This window comes from Pristiophorus japonicus, chromosome 18, assembly GCF_044704955.1.
Source record: "Pristiophorus japonicus isolate sPriJap1 chromosome 18, sPriJap1.hap1, whole genome shotgun sequence".
Taxonomy (NCBI): Eukaryota; Metazoa; Chordata; class Chondrichthyes; family Pristiophoridae; genus Pristiophorus; species Pristiophorus japonicus.
This window is the reverse complement of record NC_091994.1, coordinates 62,833,991-62,851,784: the sequence shown is the minus strand read 5'-3', so window position 1 is coordinate 62,851,784 and position 17,794 is coordinate 62,833,991. Positions and strand designations below refer to the sequence as shown.

The window sequence follows — 17,794 nt, the reverse complement described above, 5'->3', positions numbered from 1 at the left end:
CCTTTATTTAACCCGTAGATTGGCAGCAGATCCAGGGACATTCCAATCCAGCCCTTCTGATCAAGTTCTGTGCTCGCCTATTAAATACTTAACGACTATTATTTTTAAATGAATAAAATCTATTTCAATATTTCTATTGCGGACTTTTATTAACAATCAGACCACTGACCATCCTTGGAGAGCAAGAGATGTGGGCAACTAACTCCCAGCTTTCACTCCTCAGGTGAAGGTTTGCTGCCACATCTTGTTCGAACACAGCACCCACACATGCAGCTAAATCCCCAGTGACAACAGAGTTCAAATGACCCATCATTAGTTACTGGGTGATATTGAGGCTCTGGAAAGGGTGCAGAAGAAGGCCACTGGACTAATTCCACGTCTAAAGCATCTTAGTTATCAAGCTAGGCTAAAGGTGTTGGGATTCTTTACCTGAGAGCAGCGTAGACTTATGGTTGTTATGACTGAAGTTTTTAAGATAATGAAGGGAATAGACGGTGTTCCAGCTGACCGTTTATTTCAATTAAATAGTTTAGGCAGAACCGGGGCACACATTTAAGTTGTACCGGGCTAGATCGAGGTTAGATATCAGGAGGTGGGTCTTTTCCCAGAGAACAGTAGCCCTCTGGAACAAGCTGGTTGATGCAGGACTCACTGAATTCCCTCAAACAAAAGCTGGATTTGTCTCTGGCTGCGGCGGAGATCACCTCTTATAGAAGGGACTTTAATGGCCAGAGTGATCTCCTGGACTAGGTTCAATCGCCTAGATGGATTGGAAGGAATTTCCCAGATTTCTTTTCCCAAATTGGCCTGGGGTATTTTTATCTGGTTTCTTTTGCCTCTCCCAGGAGATCACATGGTTTGGGGTGGAGTGTATTTGTTGTGATGATACACAAGGTATTGGGATTGTGTGGGACAGGCTCGCTGGACCAGGTGGTCTTTACCTGTCCGTATGTTGGTAACCCTCGCAGACTACTCGCATCAGTAACAAATTAGGGGCATTTAATGTGGTAAAACGATCCAAGGTTCTTCACAGAGACATCATCAAAAAGGGCATCAAAGCCAAAAAAAGGAGCGTTAGGTGGGGTGACTAAATCACTTGGTCAAAGAGCTGGATTTAAAGGAGAAGAGGGAGGTGGCAAGGCAGAGCAGAATAAGGAGGGAATTCCAGAGCGAGAGAGTGAGACGGCTTAAGCCATGGTCATCAATGGTGGGGCAAAATGGGGGGTGATTGCACAAGATTATAATAATTTGCATTATATTTCCAAAAGAATGGGGGATTTTCTAATTTCCAGGCTCTGGGAAGAGGAAAAAGGGGTGAGGACACATGGCACCAGGCCCCAGCCCCCATTGCATAGCCTGGGGCTTTCCCCCAATCTGTAATGGGTCCTGTATCAGGAACAGGAGCAGGACCAGTGCCCCAGCCCCCCACCTCAGTGCCAGGCCCCTGACCATTACTGGTAAGAGGATCTGTCCTCCGATCCCCAATATACTGTCTTTCACATCCTCAGGAGCCGGGAGCCAGTGAAGTACTTTTAATGGGGAGTCACTGTTGTAATGTAGGAAACAAGGCAGCCAATTAGCACACAGCAAGCTCCCGCAAACAGTAGTGAAATAAATGACGAGTTAAGTTTCGATAGTGTTGGTTGACTGGAAGATCTGTAAGGTTCAGGGGCAGGTCGAAGACTTGTGAAATACTGTGGGTTTGGGACAGGGCCACAGGTCTGTGAATCCTGCAGCTGCACGCAGATCTCCTCCCCAGGGTTTAGTGGTATGGCTCAGCCAGGGGCAGGCTGGGACACAGGGGGAAAAACATTGACAGATGTCTCCCACCAGGTGCCGTGCATCATTGAGGAAAGGCTACCCTAATCTTTCTCAATGCATGTGATAAACAGGATCATCTCAAGACCAGAGGTCTAAGAGAAGATCTCCTGCCCAACCTTTTGGTTGGGATCCTTATATTATCCACCCTGAACTTGGCCTTCCTCATTCTATGAAAGTTCTTCAACTCTTCATCCAACTGGCGGAGAGGGGTGGGGGGGGTGGGCAGGTAGAGGGAATCAATGGTCACTAATATCTTAACGTCTGCTCAATACCTGTTACTACATTGCTCCCGTCCTGGTCCATCTCAGTGTCTTAGAATTATAGATTATATTGCAGAAGGAGACCATTTGGCCAATTGCATCTGTGCCAGATCTCTGAATAAGCAAACCATTTATCTTGCGTCAGTGCAGAGCACCTTCAGGGACGAGTGTCAGGTTATTTGCACAAAGGCATGTTCTTCTGTTTTTGAATGGAGATCAACACCCACGCACTCATTACATGCCTTCTCCGCTCTCCTTATCTCTCTAACCTCCAGCCCTAAAACCCTCAGTGAACTCTGTGTTTCCCTGACTCGGGACACTTGTGCACCGACGCCCCTCCACACCAGTACCTTCACCTGTCGGAGACCTGTGCTCTGGAATTGCCTCCTGAAATTGATCTGCCTCGCTCCCTCCGTCAAGAGCCTCATTCAAACCTACTTCTTTGACCGAGATTTTAGTCACCCTCCCTAATGTCTCCTCCGTCAGCTTAGGGTTGTGGGAAATGTTCCTACATTACAGATACGAGATAAATGCACATGGATGACAATGATGAATTTGGGGAGAAACATCTCCGGGACTGGCGTTTGAAGAGCTTTATGGTCCATGGTCAGGAAGGCAGCCTTCACCACTCGGAGTGTATGAGGCTTTGTGCAGAGGGGCGGGTGCAGCACAGACAGAGTACGAGCATTTAAAGAATGGATGAGTCGAAAGCTTCCAGTTGTCAGAAGAGAAATGCAGGGTGAGAGGAGGGAGGGGAAAGATAGCGTGTTGTATACGCAGGTTGAAAATACTCAAAGGATTGCGACAACAAAAGGGGCCCGTGACTGGGCGATGTAAATGTTAAAGCCAGCTTGCTGCATCCAATTGTCTGAGGTCCTGAACTATAGCATTTAGTCAAACCAGGTGTGCCTGAATCATAGAAATTTACAGCACAAAAGGAGGCCATTTCGGCCCATCGTGTCCGCGCCGGCCGACCAAGAGCTATCCAACCTAATCCCACTTTCCAGCTCTGGGTCCGTAGCCCTGTAGGTTACAGCACTTTAAGTGCACATCCAAGTATTGTTTAAATGTGGTGAGAGTTTCTGTCTCTACCTCCCTTTGGGTGAAGACATTTCCCCTCAAATCCCCTCTAAACCTCCCCCCAATTACTTTAAATCTATGCCCCCTGGTTGTTGACCCCTCTGTCAAGGGAAACAGGTCCTTCCTATCCATTCTATCCAGGCTGCTCATAATTTTATACACCTCAATAAGGTCTCCCCTCAGCCTCCTCCGTTCCAAAGAAAACAGACCCAGCATCTCCAATCTTTCCTCATAGCCAAAATTCTGCAGTCCAGGCAACATTCTTGTAAATCTCCTCTGCACCCTTTCCAGTGCAATCACATCTTTCCTGTAATGTGATGACCAGAACTGCACACAGTACTCCAGCTGCGGCCTAACCAGTGTTTTATATAGTTCAAGCATAACCTCCTTGCTCTTGTATTCCATGCCTCAATTAATAAAGGCAAGTATTCCGTATGACTACTTAACCACCTTATCTACCTGGCCTGCTACCTTCAGGGATCTGTGGACCTGCACTCCAAGGTCCCTTTGTTCCTCTACACTTTTCAGTGTCCTGCCATTTAATGTGTATTCCCTTGCCTTGTTGGCCTCCCCAAATGCATTACCTCACACTTATCCAGCTTGAATTCCATTTGCCACTGTTCTGCCCACCTGACCAATGCATTGATATCTTCCTGTAGTCCACAGCTTTCTTCTTCTTTATCAACCACACAGCCTATTTTAGTGTCATCTGCAAACTTCTTAATCATACCCCCAACATTCAAGTCCAAGTCATTGATATACACCATAAAAAGCAAGGGACCCAGCACTGAGCCCTGCGGAACCCCACTGGATACAGCCTTCCAGTCACAAAAATACCCATCAACCATTACCCTTTGTTTCCTGTCTCTGAGCCAATTTTGGATCCAACTTGCCACTTTACCCTGGATCCCATGGGCTTTTACCTTCGTGACCAGTCTGTCATGTGGGACATTATCAAAAGCCTTGCTAAAATCCACATACACTAGAAACATAGAACCATAGAAAATAGGTGCAGGAGTAGGCCATTCGGCCCTTCTAGCCTGCACCACCATTCAATAAGATCATGGCTCATCATTCACCTCAGTACCCCTTTCCTGCTTTCTCTCCATACCCCTTGATCCCTTTAGCCGTAAGGGCCATATCTAACTCCCGCTTGAATATATCTAACGAACTGACATCAACAACTCTCCGCGGTAGAGAATTCCACAGGTTAACAACTCTCTCAGTGAAGAGGTTTCTCCTCATCTCGGTCCTAAATGGCTTACCTCTTATCCTTAGACTGTGACCCTTGGTTCTGGACTTCCCCAACATCGGGAACATTCTTCCTGCATCTAACCTGTCCAGTCTCGTCAGAATTTTATATGTTTCTATGAGATCCTCTCTCATCCTTCTAAACTCCAGTGAATACAGGTCCAGTCGATCCAGTCTCTCCTCATATGTCAGTCCTGCCATCCCAGATAACAGTCTGGTGAACCTTTGCTGCACTCCCTCAATAGCAAGGACATCCTTCCTCAGATTAGGAGACCAAAACTGAACACAATATTCCAGGTGAGGCCTCACCAAGGCCCTGTACAACTGCAGTAAGACCTCCCTGCTCCTATACTCAAATCCCCGAGCTATAAAGGCCAACATGCCATTTGCCTTCTTCACCGCCTGCTGTACCTGCATGCCCACTTTCAATGACTGATGTACCATGACACCCAGGTCTCATTGCACCTCCCCTTTTCCTAATCTACCACCATTCAGATAATATACTGCCTTCATGTTTTTGTCACCAAAGTGGAGAACCTCAAATTTATTCACATTATACTGCATCCCAAAGTACTTAAGGAAGTGGCCCTAGAAATAGTGGATGCATTGGTAATCATTTTCCTTTCTGTCTATCCTTCCTGAATGTTGAATACCCCTGGATATTGAGTTCCAGCCTTGGTCACCCTGGAGCCATAGCTCCGTAATCCCAATTATATCATATTCGTTAATAGCTGCCTGCGCAGTTAATTCGTCCACCTTAATATGAATACTCCTCGCATTGAGGCACAGAGCCTTATACGTACTGCCTTCATCAACCCTCCTGGTAACCTCCTCAAAAAATTAAATCATGTTAGTTAGACACGACCTTCCCTTAACAAATCCGTGCTGACTGGTCTTGATTAATCCATGTCATTCCAAATGAAGATTTATCCTGTCCCTCAGGATTTTTTCAATAATTTTCCCACCACTGAGGTTAGGCTGATTAACCTGTAATTACTCGGTCTATCTCTTTCTCCCTTTTTAAACAAAGGTACAACATTGGCAGTCCTCCAGCACCACCCCTGTAGCCAGAGAGGATTGGAAAATGATGGTCAGAGCCTCTGCTATTTCCTCTTTTGCTTCTGTTAACAGCCTGGGATACATTTCATCTGGGCCTGGGGATCCATTTTCAAAGCTGATAAGCTCCTTAATACTTCCTCTCTCACTACTTTATCTTGTCTAATATTTCACACTCCTCCTCCCTCATTGCAAAGTCTGCATCGCCCCTCTCTTTTCTGAAAACAGATGCAACGTATTCATTAAGAATCCTACCCACGTCTTCTGCCTCCACGCACAAATTTCCTTTATTGTCTCAAATAGATCCTTCTCTAGTTATCCTCTTGCTCTTAATGTATTGATAAAAGATCTTTGGGTTTTCCCTGATTTTACGTGCCAAGATCTCTCCTGCTCTCTCTTTGCTCTCCTGAAATCTTTTTTAATTGCAGCCCTGCACTTTTTATACTCCTCTAGAGTTTCTGCAGTATTGAGTTCTCGGTATTTGTTATACGCTTCCCTTTGTTTCTTTATCCTACCCTGTATGTCTCTTGACATCCAGTGGACTCTAGATTTGTTAGCCCCACCCTCTTTCTTTAAGGTTCTGTACCCTCAGCATCTCCTCCTTGAATGCCTCCCACATTCTTACCATGAAGTAGCCGTTTCCTGTCCACTTGGGCCAAATCCCATCTCAGCTCAGCAAAATTGGCTTTACTCCAGATGAGAACTTTTTTTCCTGGTCCACGTTTGTCCTTTTCCATAACTACCCTAAATCTAACTGAATTATGATCACTAGCACCAAAATGCTCTCCCACTGATACCCCTTCCACCTGCCCCTCTTCATTCCCCAAAACCAAGTCCAGAACCGCCCCCTCCATTGTTGGGCTTGTTACATACTGGCTAAAGACATTCACCTGAATGCATTTTAGGCATTGCGCACCTTCTGTACCATTCACACTGCTTTTTTTCAAGTTAATATTCGGGTAGTTGAAATCCCCCACTATTACAGCTTTATAGTTTTTGTACATTGCAGCAATTTACCCACATATTTGTTCTTCTATCTCCCTCTGACTGCTTGGGGATCTATTGTACACTCCCAGCAGTGTGATCGCCCATTTTCTGTTCTTCAATTCAACCCATATGGCCTCGTTTGATGATCCCTCAACCATTTCATCCCTCCTCACAGCTGTAATTGTTTCTTTAATTTATACTGCGATCCCCCGCTCCATCCCGCCTGAAAGCCCTGTAACCAGCAATGTTGAGTTGCCATGGTGTAGATATGTATGTATGTTGTGTGTGAGAGAGTGTGAGACAGAGACACAGATGTGCAACGTGGTTAGAATAAACATTAGAACGGGTTGGTGAGTATAATGTGTAGAGGATCAAGGACCCAGATCAAAGACACACCTGTCGGTGCGCGCTCAGACTGATTTAAAGACCGTGACGCATTGGGTTTCTTCAGCAGCAGGCAATGTCACGCAGAAATCTGAGCGGGGAATGAATCAGGGGGCAGGGTATGAGTGGTGGGTTATAGTGTGCAGGATTCAGAAATCCAACTCGTTTAAAAATCCGATCCATGTTCTGAGACTGGTTTTGATCTTTGCAAATCCAGGTCCTTCGTGTGGTTTGTCTTTCCGAAAGAATGTTGGATGCAAAGAGTAGCCTGCAGATCTTTTGCGTATCTTAACCGAAAAGGGGTTATGGGGAGCGGGCAGGGAAGTGGAGCTGAGTCCATGATCGGATCAGCCATGATCATATTAAATGGCGGAGCAGTCTCGAGGGACCGAATGGCCGACTCCTGCTCCTATTTCTTATCTTCTTATATCGATTATGCTCAACAATTTCATGCAGACAGTTTGCAAACCTAATGATACAAACCCTTCGTCTCTCAGGGCTTACTGCCAACGTACCTGCTGGATGACACTTCTGTCCAGGGATTCTTGGATTGCCAGAATAGCCAGGAGCACAGCTGGAAATGAAACCAAATGTTACCGCTTGAGGCAATATCAGAGCAGGCCGTCAGTATCACCATTCCACATCATGCAGTGCAGCAAAGTAATGACAGGTTAATGGTGAGTGACACTGCCCTGTACCACTGAACATCGCCACTCAACTACAAGAGTGAAAACTACCAGCATGGTCCCAACACGCCACACAGGAAGCTCCTCTCTGCACGAGTCCAACACGTAGCAAGCTCCTCTCTGCACTAGTGTGACACGGAGCAAGCTCCTCTCTGCACTAGTGTAACACGTAGCAAGCTCCTCTCTGCACTAGTGTGACACGTAGCAAGCTCCTCTCTGCACTAGTGTGACACGTAGCAAGCTCCTCTCTGCACTAGTGTGACACGTAGCAAGTTCCTTTCTGCACTAGTGTAACACGTAGCAAGTTCCTCTCTGCACCAGTGTGACACGTAGCAAGCTCCTCTCTGCACTAGTGTGACACGTAGCAAGCTCCTCTCTGCACTAGTCCAACACGTAGCAAGCTCCTCTCTGCACCAGTCTAACACGTAGCAAGCTCCTCTCTGCACTAGTGTAACACGTAGCAAGCTCCTCTCTGCACTAGTCCAACACGTAGCAAGCTCCTCTCTGCACTAGTCTGACACATAGCAAGCTCCTCTCTGCACTAGTCTAACACGTAGCAAGCTCCTCTCTGCACTAGTCTAACACGTAGCAAGCTCCTCTCTGCACCAGTCGAACACGTAGCAAGCTCCTCCCTGCACTAGTCTAACACGTAGCAAGCTCCTCTCTGCACTAGTGTCACACGTAGCAAGCTCCTCTCTGCACTAGTCTAACACGTAGCAAGCGCCTATCTGCACCAGTGTGACACGTAGCAAGCTCCTCTCTGCACTAGTGTAACACGTAGCAAGCTCCTCTGTGCACTAGTCCAACACGTAGCAAGCTTCTCTCTGCACTAGTCTGACACATAGCAAGCTCCTCTCTGCACTAGTCTAACACGTAGCAAGCTCCTCTCTGCACTAGTGTGACACGTAGCAAGTTCCTCTCTGCACGAGTGTGACACGTAGCAAGCTCCTCTCTGCACGAGTCTAATACATAGCAAGCTCCTCTCTGCACCAGAGTGACACGTAGCAAGCTCATCTCTGCACGAGTCTAACACGGAGCAAGCTCCTCTCTGCACTAGTCTAACACGTAGCAAGCTCCTCTCTGCACTAGTCTAACACGTAGCAAGCTCCTCTCTGCACTAGTCTAACACGTAGCAAGCTCCTCTCTGCACTAGTCCAACACGTAGCAAGCTCCTCTCTGCACTAGTGTGACACGTAGCAAGCTCCTCTCTGCACCAGTGTGACACATAGCAAGCTCCTCTCTGCACTAGTCTGACACGTCGCAAGCTCCTCTCTGCACGAGTCTAATACGTAGCAAGCTCCTCTCTGCACAAGTGTGACACGTAGCAAGCTCCTCTCTGCACTAGTCTGACACGTAGCAAGCTCCTCTCTGCACGAGTCTAATACGTAGCAAGCTCCTCTCTGCACGAGTGTGACACGTAGCAAGATCCTTTCTGCAGTAGTGTGACACCAAGCAAGCTCCTCTCTGCACTAGTCTAACACTTCGCAAGCTCCTCTCTGCACCAGTGTGACACCAAGCAAGCTCCTCTCTGCACGAGTGTGACACGTAGCAAGCTCCTCTCTGCACTAGTCTAACACTTCGCAAGCTCCTCTCTGCACCAGTGTGACACGTAGCAAGCTCCTCTCTGCACTAGTGTGACACGTAGCAAGTTCCTCTCTGCACTAGTGTGACACGTAGCAAGCTCCTCTCTGCACTAGTCTAACACGTAGCAAGCTCCTCTCTGCACTAGTGTGACACGTAGCAAGCTCCTCTCTGCACGAGTGTGACACGTAGCAAGCTCCTCTCTGCACTAGTCTAACACGTAGCAAGCTCCTATCTGCACTAGTCTAACATGTAGCAAGCTCCTCTCTGCACTAGTGTGGCACGCAGCAAGCTCCTCTCTGCACTAGTGTGACACGTAGCAAGCTCCTCTCTGCACTAGTCCGACACGTAGCAAGCTCCTCTCTGCACTAGTGTGACACGTAGCAAGCTCCTCTCTGCACTAGTGTGACACGTAGCAAGCTCCTCTCTGCACTAGTGTGACACCAAGCAAGCTCCTCTCTGCACGGGTGTGACATGTAGCAAGCTCCTCTCTGCACTAGTCTAACACTTCGCAAGCTCCTCTCTGCACCAGTGTGACACCAAGCAAGCTTCTCTCTGCACTAGTGTGACACGTAGTAAGCTCCTCTCTGCACGAGTGTGACACGTAGCAAGCTCCTCTCTGCACTAGTGTGACACGTAGCAAGCTCCGCTCTGCACTAGTGTGACACGTAGCAAGTTCTTCTCTGCACTAGTGTGACACGTAGCAAGCTCCTCTCTGCACTAGTCTAACACGTAGCAAGCTCCTCTCTGCACGAGTGTGACACGTAGCAAGCTCCTCTCTGCACTAGTGTGACACGTAGCAAGCTCCTCTCTGCACTAGTGTGACACGTAGCAAGCTCCTCTGTGCACGAGTGTGACACGTACCAAGCTCCTCTCTGCACTAGTGTGACACATACCAAGCCCCTCTCTGCACGAGTGTGACACGTAGCAAGCTCCTCTCTGCACTAGACTAACACGTAGCAAGCTCCTCTCTGCACAAGTGTGACACGTTGCAAGCTCCTCTATGCATTAGTGTGACACATACCAAGCCCCTCTCTGCACGAGTGTGACACGTAGCAAGCTCCTCTCTGCACGAGTGTGACACGTAGCAAGCTCCTTTCTGCACGAGTGTGACACGTAGCAAGCCCCTTTCTGCACGAGTGTGACACGTAGCAAGCCCCTCTGCACTAGTCTGACATGTAGCAACCTCCTTTCTGCACTAGTGTAACACGTAGCAAGCTCCTCTGTGCACGAGTGTGACACGTAGCAAGCTCCTCTCTGCACAAGTGTGACACGCAGCAAGCTCCTCACTGCACAAGTGTGACACGCAGCAAGCTCCTCTCTGCACTCGTGTGACACGTAGCAAGCTCCTCTGTGCACGAGTGTGACACGTAGCAAGCTCCTCTCTGCACTAGTGTGACACGTAGCAAGCTCCTCTCTGCACTAGTCTAACACTTGGCAAGCTCCTCTCTGCACTAGTGTGACACCTAGCAAGCTCCTCTCCGCACGAGTGTGACACGTAGCAAGCTCCTCTGTGCACGAGTGTGACACGTAGCAAGCTCCTCTCTGCACGAGTGTGACACGTAGCAAGCTCCTCTCTGCACTAGTGTGACACGCAGCAAGCTCCTCTCTGCACCAGTGTGACACGCAGCAAGCTCCTCTCTGCACCAGTGTGACACGCAGCAAGCTCCTCTCTGCACCAGTGTGACACGTAGCAAGCTCCTCTCTGCACCAGTGTGACACGTAGCAAGCTCCTCTCTGCACCAGTGTGACACGTAGCAAGCTCCTCTCTGCACTAGTGTGACACGTAGCAAGTTCCTCTCTGCACTAGTGTGACACGTAGCAAGCTCCTCTCTGCACTAGTCTAACACGTAGCAAGCTCCTCTCTGCACTAGTGTGACACGTAGCAAGCTCCTCTCTGCACGAGTGTGACACGTAGCAAGCTCCTCTCTGCACTAGTCTAACACGTAGCAAGCTCCTATCTGCACTAGTCTAACATGTAGCAAGCTCCTCTCTGCACTAGTGTGACACGCAGCAAGCTCCTCTCTGCACTAGTGTGACACGTAGCAAGCTCCTCTCTGCACTAGTCCGACACGTAGCAAGCTCCTCTCTGCACTAGTGTGACACGTAGCAAGCTCCTCTCTGCACTAGTGTGACACGTAGCAAGCTCCTCTCTGCACTAGTGTGACACCAAGCAAGCTCCTCTCTGCACGGGTGTGACATGTAGCAAGCTCCTCTCTGCACTAGTCTAACACTTCGCAAGCTCCTCTCTGCACCAGTGTGACACCAAGCAAGCTTCTCTCTGCACTAGTGTGACACGTAGTAAGCTCCTCTCTGCACGAGTGTGACACGTAGCAAGCTCCTCTCTGCACTAGTGTGACACGTAGCAAGCTCCGCTCTGCACTAGTGTGACACGTAGCAAGTTCTTCTCTGCACTAGTGTGACACGTAGCAAGCTCCTCTCTGCACTAGTCTAACACTTCGCAAGCTCCTCTCTGCACTAGTGTGACACCAAGCAAGCTCCTCTCTGCACGAGTGTGACACGTAGCAAGCTCCTCTCTGCACTAGTCTAACAATTCGCAAGCTCCTCTCTGCACCAGTGTGACACCAAGCAAGCTCCTCTCTGCACGAGTGTGACACGTACCAAGCTCCTCTCTGCACTAGTGTGACACGTAGCAAGCTCCTCTCTGCACTAGTCTGACACGTAGCAAGCTCCTCTCTGCACGAGTCTAATACGTAGCAAGCTCCTCTCTGCACGAGTGTGACACGTAGCAAGCTCCTCTCTGCACTAGTGTGACACGTAGCAAGCTCCTCTCTGCACGAGTGTGACATGTAGCAAGCTCCTCTCTGCACTAGTGTGACACATAGCAAGCTCCTCTCTGCACTAGTGTGACACGTAGCAAGCTCCTCTCTGCACAAGTCTAAGACGTAGCAAGCTCCTCTCTGCACTAGTGTGACACGTAGCAAGCTCCTCTCTGCACTAGTGTGACACGTAGCAAGTTCCTCTCTGCACTAGTCTGACACGTAGCAAGCTCCTCTCTGCACTGGTGTGACACGAAGCAAGCTCCTCTCTGCACTAGTCCAACACGTAGCAAGTTCCTCTCTGCACTAGTCTAACACGCAGCAAGCTCCTCTCTGCACTAGTCTAACATGTAGCAAGCTCCTCTCTGCACTAGTCTGACACGTAGCAAGCTCCTCTCTGCACTAGTCTGACACGTAGCAAGCTCCTCTCTACACGAGTCTAATACGTAGCAAGCTCTTCTCTGCACTAGTGTGACACGTAGCAAGCTCCTCTCTGCACTAGTGTGACACGTAGCAAGCTCCTCTCTGCACGAGTCTAATAAGTAGCAAGCTCCTCTCTGCACGAGTCTAATACGTAGCAAGCTCCTCTCTGCACCAGTGTGACAATGTGACACGTAGCAAGCTCCTCTGTGCACGAGTGTGACACGTACCAAGCTCCTCTCTGCACTAGTGTGACACATACCAAGCCCCTCTCTGCACGAGTGTGACACGTAGCAAGCTCCTCTCTGCACTAGACTAACACGTAGCAAGCTCCTCTCTGCACAAGTGTGACACGTTGCAAGCTCCTCTATGCATTAGTGTGACACATACCAAGCCCCTCTCTGCACGAGTGTGACACGTAGCAAGCTCCTCTCTGCACGAGTGTGACACGTAGCAAGCTCCTTTCTGCACGAGTGTGTCACGTAGCAAGCCCCTCTGCACTAGTCTGACATGTAGCAAGCTCCTTTCTGCACTAGTGTAACACGTAACAAGCTCCTCTCTGCACGCGTGTGACACGTAGCAAGCTCCTCTGTGCACGAGTGTGACACGTAGCAAGCTCCTCTCTGCAGAAGTGTGACACGCAGCAAGCTCCTCACTGCACAAGTGTGACACGCAGCAAGCTCCTCTCTGCACTCGTGTGACACGTAGCAAGCTCCTCTGTGCACGAGTGTGACACGTAGCAAGCTCCTCTCTGCACTAGTGTGACACGTAGCAAGCTCCTCTCTGCACTAGTCTAACACTTGGCAAGCTCCTCTCTGCACTAGTGTGACACCTAGCAAGCTCCTCTCCGCACGAGTGTGACACGTAGCAAGCTCCTCTGTGCACGAGTGTGACACGTAGCAAGCTCCTCTCTGCACGAGTGTGACACGTAGCAAGCTCCTCTCTGCACTAGTGTGACACGCAGCAAGCTCCTCTCTGCACCAGTGTGACACGCAGCAAGCTCCTCTCTGCACCAGTGTGACACGCAGCAAGCTCCTCTCTGCACCAGTGTGACACGTAGCAAGCTCCTCTCTGCACCAGTGTGACACGTAGCAAGCTCCTCTCTGCACTAGTCTGAGACGTAGCAAGCTCCTCTCTGCACGAGTCTAATACGTAGCAAGCTCCTCTCTGCACGAGTGTGACACGTAGCAAGCTCCTCTCTGCACCAGTGTGACACGTAGCAAGCTCCTCTCTGCACCAGTGTGACATGTAGCAAGCTCCTCTCTGCACGAGTCTAATACGTAGCAAGCTCCTCTCTGCACTAGTGTGACACGTAGCAAGCTCCTCTCTGCACGAGTCTGATACGTAGCAAGCTCCTCTCTGCACCAGTGTGACACGTAGCAAGCTCCTCTCTGCACTAGTCTGACACGTAGCAAGCTCCTCTCTGCACTAGTCTAACACGTAGCAAGCTCCTCTCTGCACGAGTGTGACACGTAGCAAGCTCCTCTCTGCACGAGTGTGACACGTAGCAAGCTCCTCTCTGCACGAGTGTGACACGTAGCAAGCTCCTCTCTGCACGAGTGTGACACGTAGCAAGCTCCTCTCTGCACCAGTGTGACACGTAGCAAGCTCCTCTCTGCACTAGTGTGACACGTAGCAAGCTCCTCTCTGCACTAGTGTGACACGTAGCAAACTCCTCTCTGCACCAGTGTGACACATAGCAAGCTCCTCTCTGCACAAGTGTGACACGTACCTAGCTCCTCTCTGCACCAGTGTGACACGTAGCAAGCTCCTCTCTGCACGAGACTAATACGTAGCAAGCTCCTCTCTGCACTAGTGTGACACGTAGCAAGCTCCTCTCTGCACGAGTCTGATACGTAGCAAGCTCCTCTCTGCACCAGTGTGACACGTAGCAAGCTCCTCTCTGCACTAGTCTGACACGTAGCAAGCTCCTCTCTGCACTAGTCTAACACGTAGCAAGCTCCTCTCTGCACGAGTGTGACACGTAGCACGCTCCTCTCTGCACGAGTGTGACACGTAGCAAGCTCCTCTCTGCACGAGTGTGACACGTAGCAAGCTCCTCTCTGCACGAGTGTGACACGTAGCAAGCTCCTCTCTGCACGAGTGTGACACGTAGCAAGCTCCTCTCTGCACCAGTGTGACACGTAGCAAGCTCCTCTCTGCACTAGTGTGACACGTAGCAAGCTCCTCTCTGCACTAGTGTGACACGTAGCAAGCTCCTCTCTGCACGAGTGTGACACGTAGCAAGCTCCTCTCTGCACCAGTGTGACACGTAGCAAGCTCCTCTCTGCACCAGTGTGACATGTAGCAAGCTCCTCTCTGCACGAGTCTAATACGTAGCAAGCTCCTCTCTGCACTAGTGTGACACGTAGCAAGCTCCTCTCTGCACGAGTCTGATACGCAGCAAGCTCCTCTCTGCACCAGTGTGACACGTAGCAAGCTCCTCTCTGCACTAGTCTGACACGTAGCAAGCTCCTCTCTGCACGAGTCTAATACGTAGCAAGCTCCTCTCTGCACGAGTGTGACACGTAGCAAGCTCCTCTCTGCACCAATGTGACACGTAGCAAGCTCCTCTCTGCACCAGTGTGACATGTAGCAAGCTCCTCTCTGCACGAGTCTAATACGTAGCAAGCTCCTCTCTGCACTAGTGTGACACGTAGCAAGCTCCTCTCTGCACGAGTCTGATACGTAGCAAGCTCCTCTCTGCACCAGTGTGACACGTAGCAAGCTCCTCTCTGCACTAGTCTGACACGTTCCTAGCTCCTCTGTGCACTAGTCTAACACGTACCTAGCTCCTCTGTGCACTAGTCTAACATGTAGCAAGCTCCTCTCTGCACGAGTGTGACACGTAGCAAGCTCCTCTGCACGAGTGTGACACGTAGCAAGCCCCTCTCTGCACTAATGTGACACGTAGCAAGCCCCTCTCTGCACTAGTCTGACACGTAGCAAGCTCCTTTCTGCACTCGTGTAACACGTAGCAAGCTCCTCTGTGCACAAGTGTGACACGTAGCAAGCTCCTCTCTGCACGAGTGTGACACGCAGCAAGCTCCTCTCTGCACGAGTGTGACACGCAGCAAGCTCCTCTCTGCACGAGTGTGACACGCAGCAAGCTCCTCTCTGCACGAGTGTGACACGCAGCAAGCTCCTCTCTGCACAAGTGTGACACGCAGCAAGCTCCTCTCTGCACGAGTGTGACACGTAGCAAGCTCCTCTCTGCACTAGTCTGACACGTAGCAAGCTCCTCTCTGCACTAGTGTGACACGTAGCAAGCTCCTCTCTGCACGAGTGTGACATGTAGCAAGCTCCTCTCTGCATTAGTGTGACACATAGCAAGCTCCTCTCTGCACTAGTGTGACACGTAGCAAGCTCCTCTCTGCACAAGTCTAAGACGTAGCAAGCTCCTCTCTGCACTAGTGTGACACGTAGCAAGCTCCTCTCTGCACTAGTGTGACACGTAGCAAGTTCCTCTCTGCACTAGTCTGACACGTAGCAAGCTCCTCTCTGCACTGGTGTGACACGAAGCAAGCTCCTCTCTGCACTAGTCCAACACGTAGCAAGTTCCTCTCTGCACTAGTCTAACACGCAGCAAGCTCCTCTCTGCACTAGTCTAACATGTAGCAAGCTCCTCTCTGCACTAGTCTGACACGTAGCAAGCTCCTCTCTGCACTAGTCTGACACGTAGCAAGCTCCTCTCTGCACTAGTCTGACACGTAGCAAGCTCCTCTCTACACGAGTCTAATACGTAGCAAGCTCTTCTCTGCACTAGTGTGACACGTAGCAAGCTCCTCTCTGCACTAGTGTGACACGTAGCAAGCTCCTCTCTGCACGAGTCTAATAAGTAGCAAGCTCCTCTCTGCACGAGTCTAATACGTAGCAAGCTCCTCTCTGCACCAGTGTGACAATGTGACACATACCAAGCCCCTCTCTGCACGAGTGTGACACGTAGCAAGCTCCTCTCTGCACTAGACTAACACGTAGCAAGCTCCTCTCTGCACAAGTGTGACACGTTGCAAGCTCCTCTATGCATTAGTGTGACACATACCAAGCCCCTCTCTGCACGAGTGTGACACGTAGCAAGCTCCTCTCTGCACGAGTGTGACACGTAGCAAGCTCCTTTCTGCACGAGTGTGTCACGTAGCAAGCCCCTCTGCACTAGTCTGACATGTAGCAAGCTCCTTTCTGCACTAGTGTAACACGTAACAAGCTCCTCTCTGCACGCGTGTGACACGTAGCAAGCTCCTCTGTGCACGAGTGTGACACGTAGCAAGCTCCTCTCTGCAGAAGTGTGACACGCAGCAAGCTCCTCACTGCACAAGTGTGACACGCAGCAAGCTCCTCTCTGCACTCGTGTGACACGTAGCAAGCTCCTCTGTGCACGAGTGTGACACGTAGCAAGCTCCTCTCTGCACTAGTGTGACACGTAGCAAGCTCCTCTCTGCACTAGTCTAACACTTGGCAAGCTCCTCTCTGCACTAGTGTGACACCTAGCAAGCTCCTCTCCGCACGAGTGTGACACGTAGCAAGCTCCTCTGTGCACGAGTGTGACACGTAGCAAGCTCCTCTCTGCACGAGTGTGACACGTAGCAAGCTCCTCTCTGCACTAGTGTGACACGCAGCAAGCTCCTCTCTGCACCAGTGTGACACGCAGCAAGCTCCTCTCTGCACCAGTGTGACACGCAGCAAGCTCCTCTCTGCACCAGTGTGACACGTAGCAAGCTCCTCTCTGCACCAGTGTGACACGTAGCAAGCTCCTCTCTGCACTAGTCTGAGACGTAGCAAGCTCCTCTCTGCACGAGTCTAATACGTAGCAAGCTCCTCTCTGCACGAGTGTGACACGTAGCAAGCTCCTCTCTGCACCAGTGTGACACGTAGCAAGCTCCTCTCTGCACCAGTGTGACATGTAGCAAGCTCCTCTCTGCACGAGTCTAATACGTAGCAAGCTCCTCTCTGCACTAGTGTGACACGTAGCAAGCTCCTCTCTGCACGAGTCTGATACGTAGCAAGCTCCTCTCTGCACCAGTGTGACACGTAGCAAGCTCCTCTCTGCACTAGTCTGACACGTAGCAAGCTCCTCTCTGCACTAGTCTAACACGTAGCAAGCTCCTCTCTGCACGAGTGTGACACGTAGCAAGCTCCTCTCTGCACGAGTGTGACACGTAGCAAGCTCCTCTCTGCACGAGTGTGACACGTAGCAAGCTCCTCTCTGCACGAGTGTGACACGTAGCAAGCTCCTCTCTGCACCAGTGTGACACGTAGCAAGCTCCTCTCTGCACTAGTGTGACATGTAGCAAGCTCCTCTCTGCACTAGTGTGACACGTAGCAAACTCCTCTCTGCACCAGTGTGACACATAGCAAGCTCCTCTCTGCACAAGTGTGACACGTACCTAGCTCCTCTCTGCACCAGTGTGACACGTAGCAAGCTCCTCTCTGCACGAGACTAATACGTAGCAAGCTCCTCTCTGCACTAGTGTGACACGTAGCAAGCTCC

General features: G+C 50.2%; 1 protein-coding gene across 1 annotated transcript in view; it reads right to left on the bottom strand.

The window, feature by feature from the left end:
• The window catches only part of hspg2 (heparan sulfate proteoglycan 2), a 643,156-nt gene that overhangs the window by 246,977 nt on the left and 378,385 nt on the right, over positions 1-17,794 (bottom strand). The window contains 1 exon segment of the mRNA XM_070860710.1: positions 7,355-7,413. Within this exon segment, the coding sequence (XP_070716811.1) occupies positions 7,355-7,413 (59 nt within the window).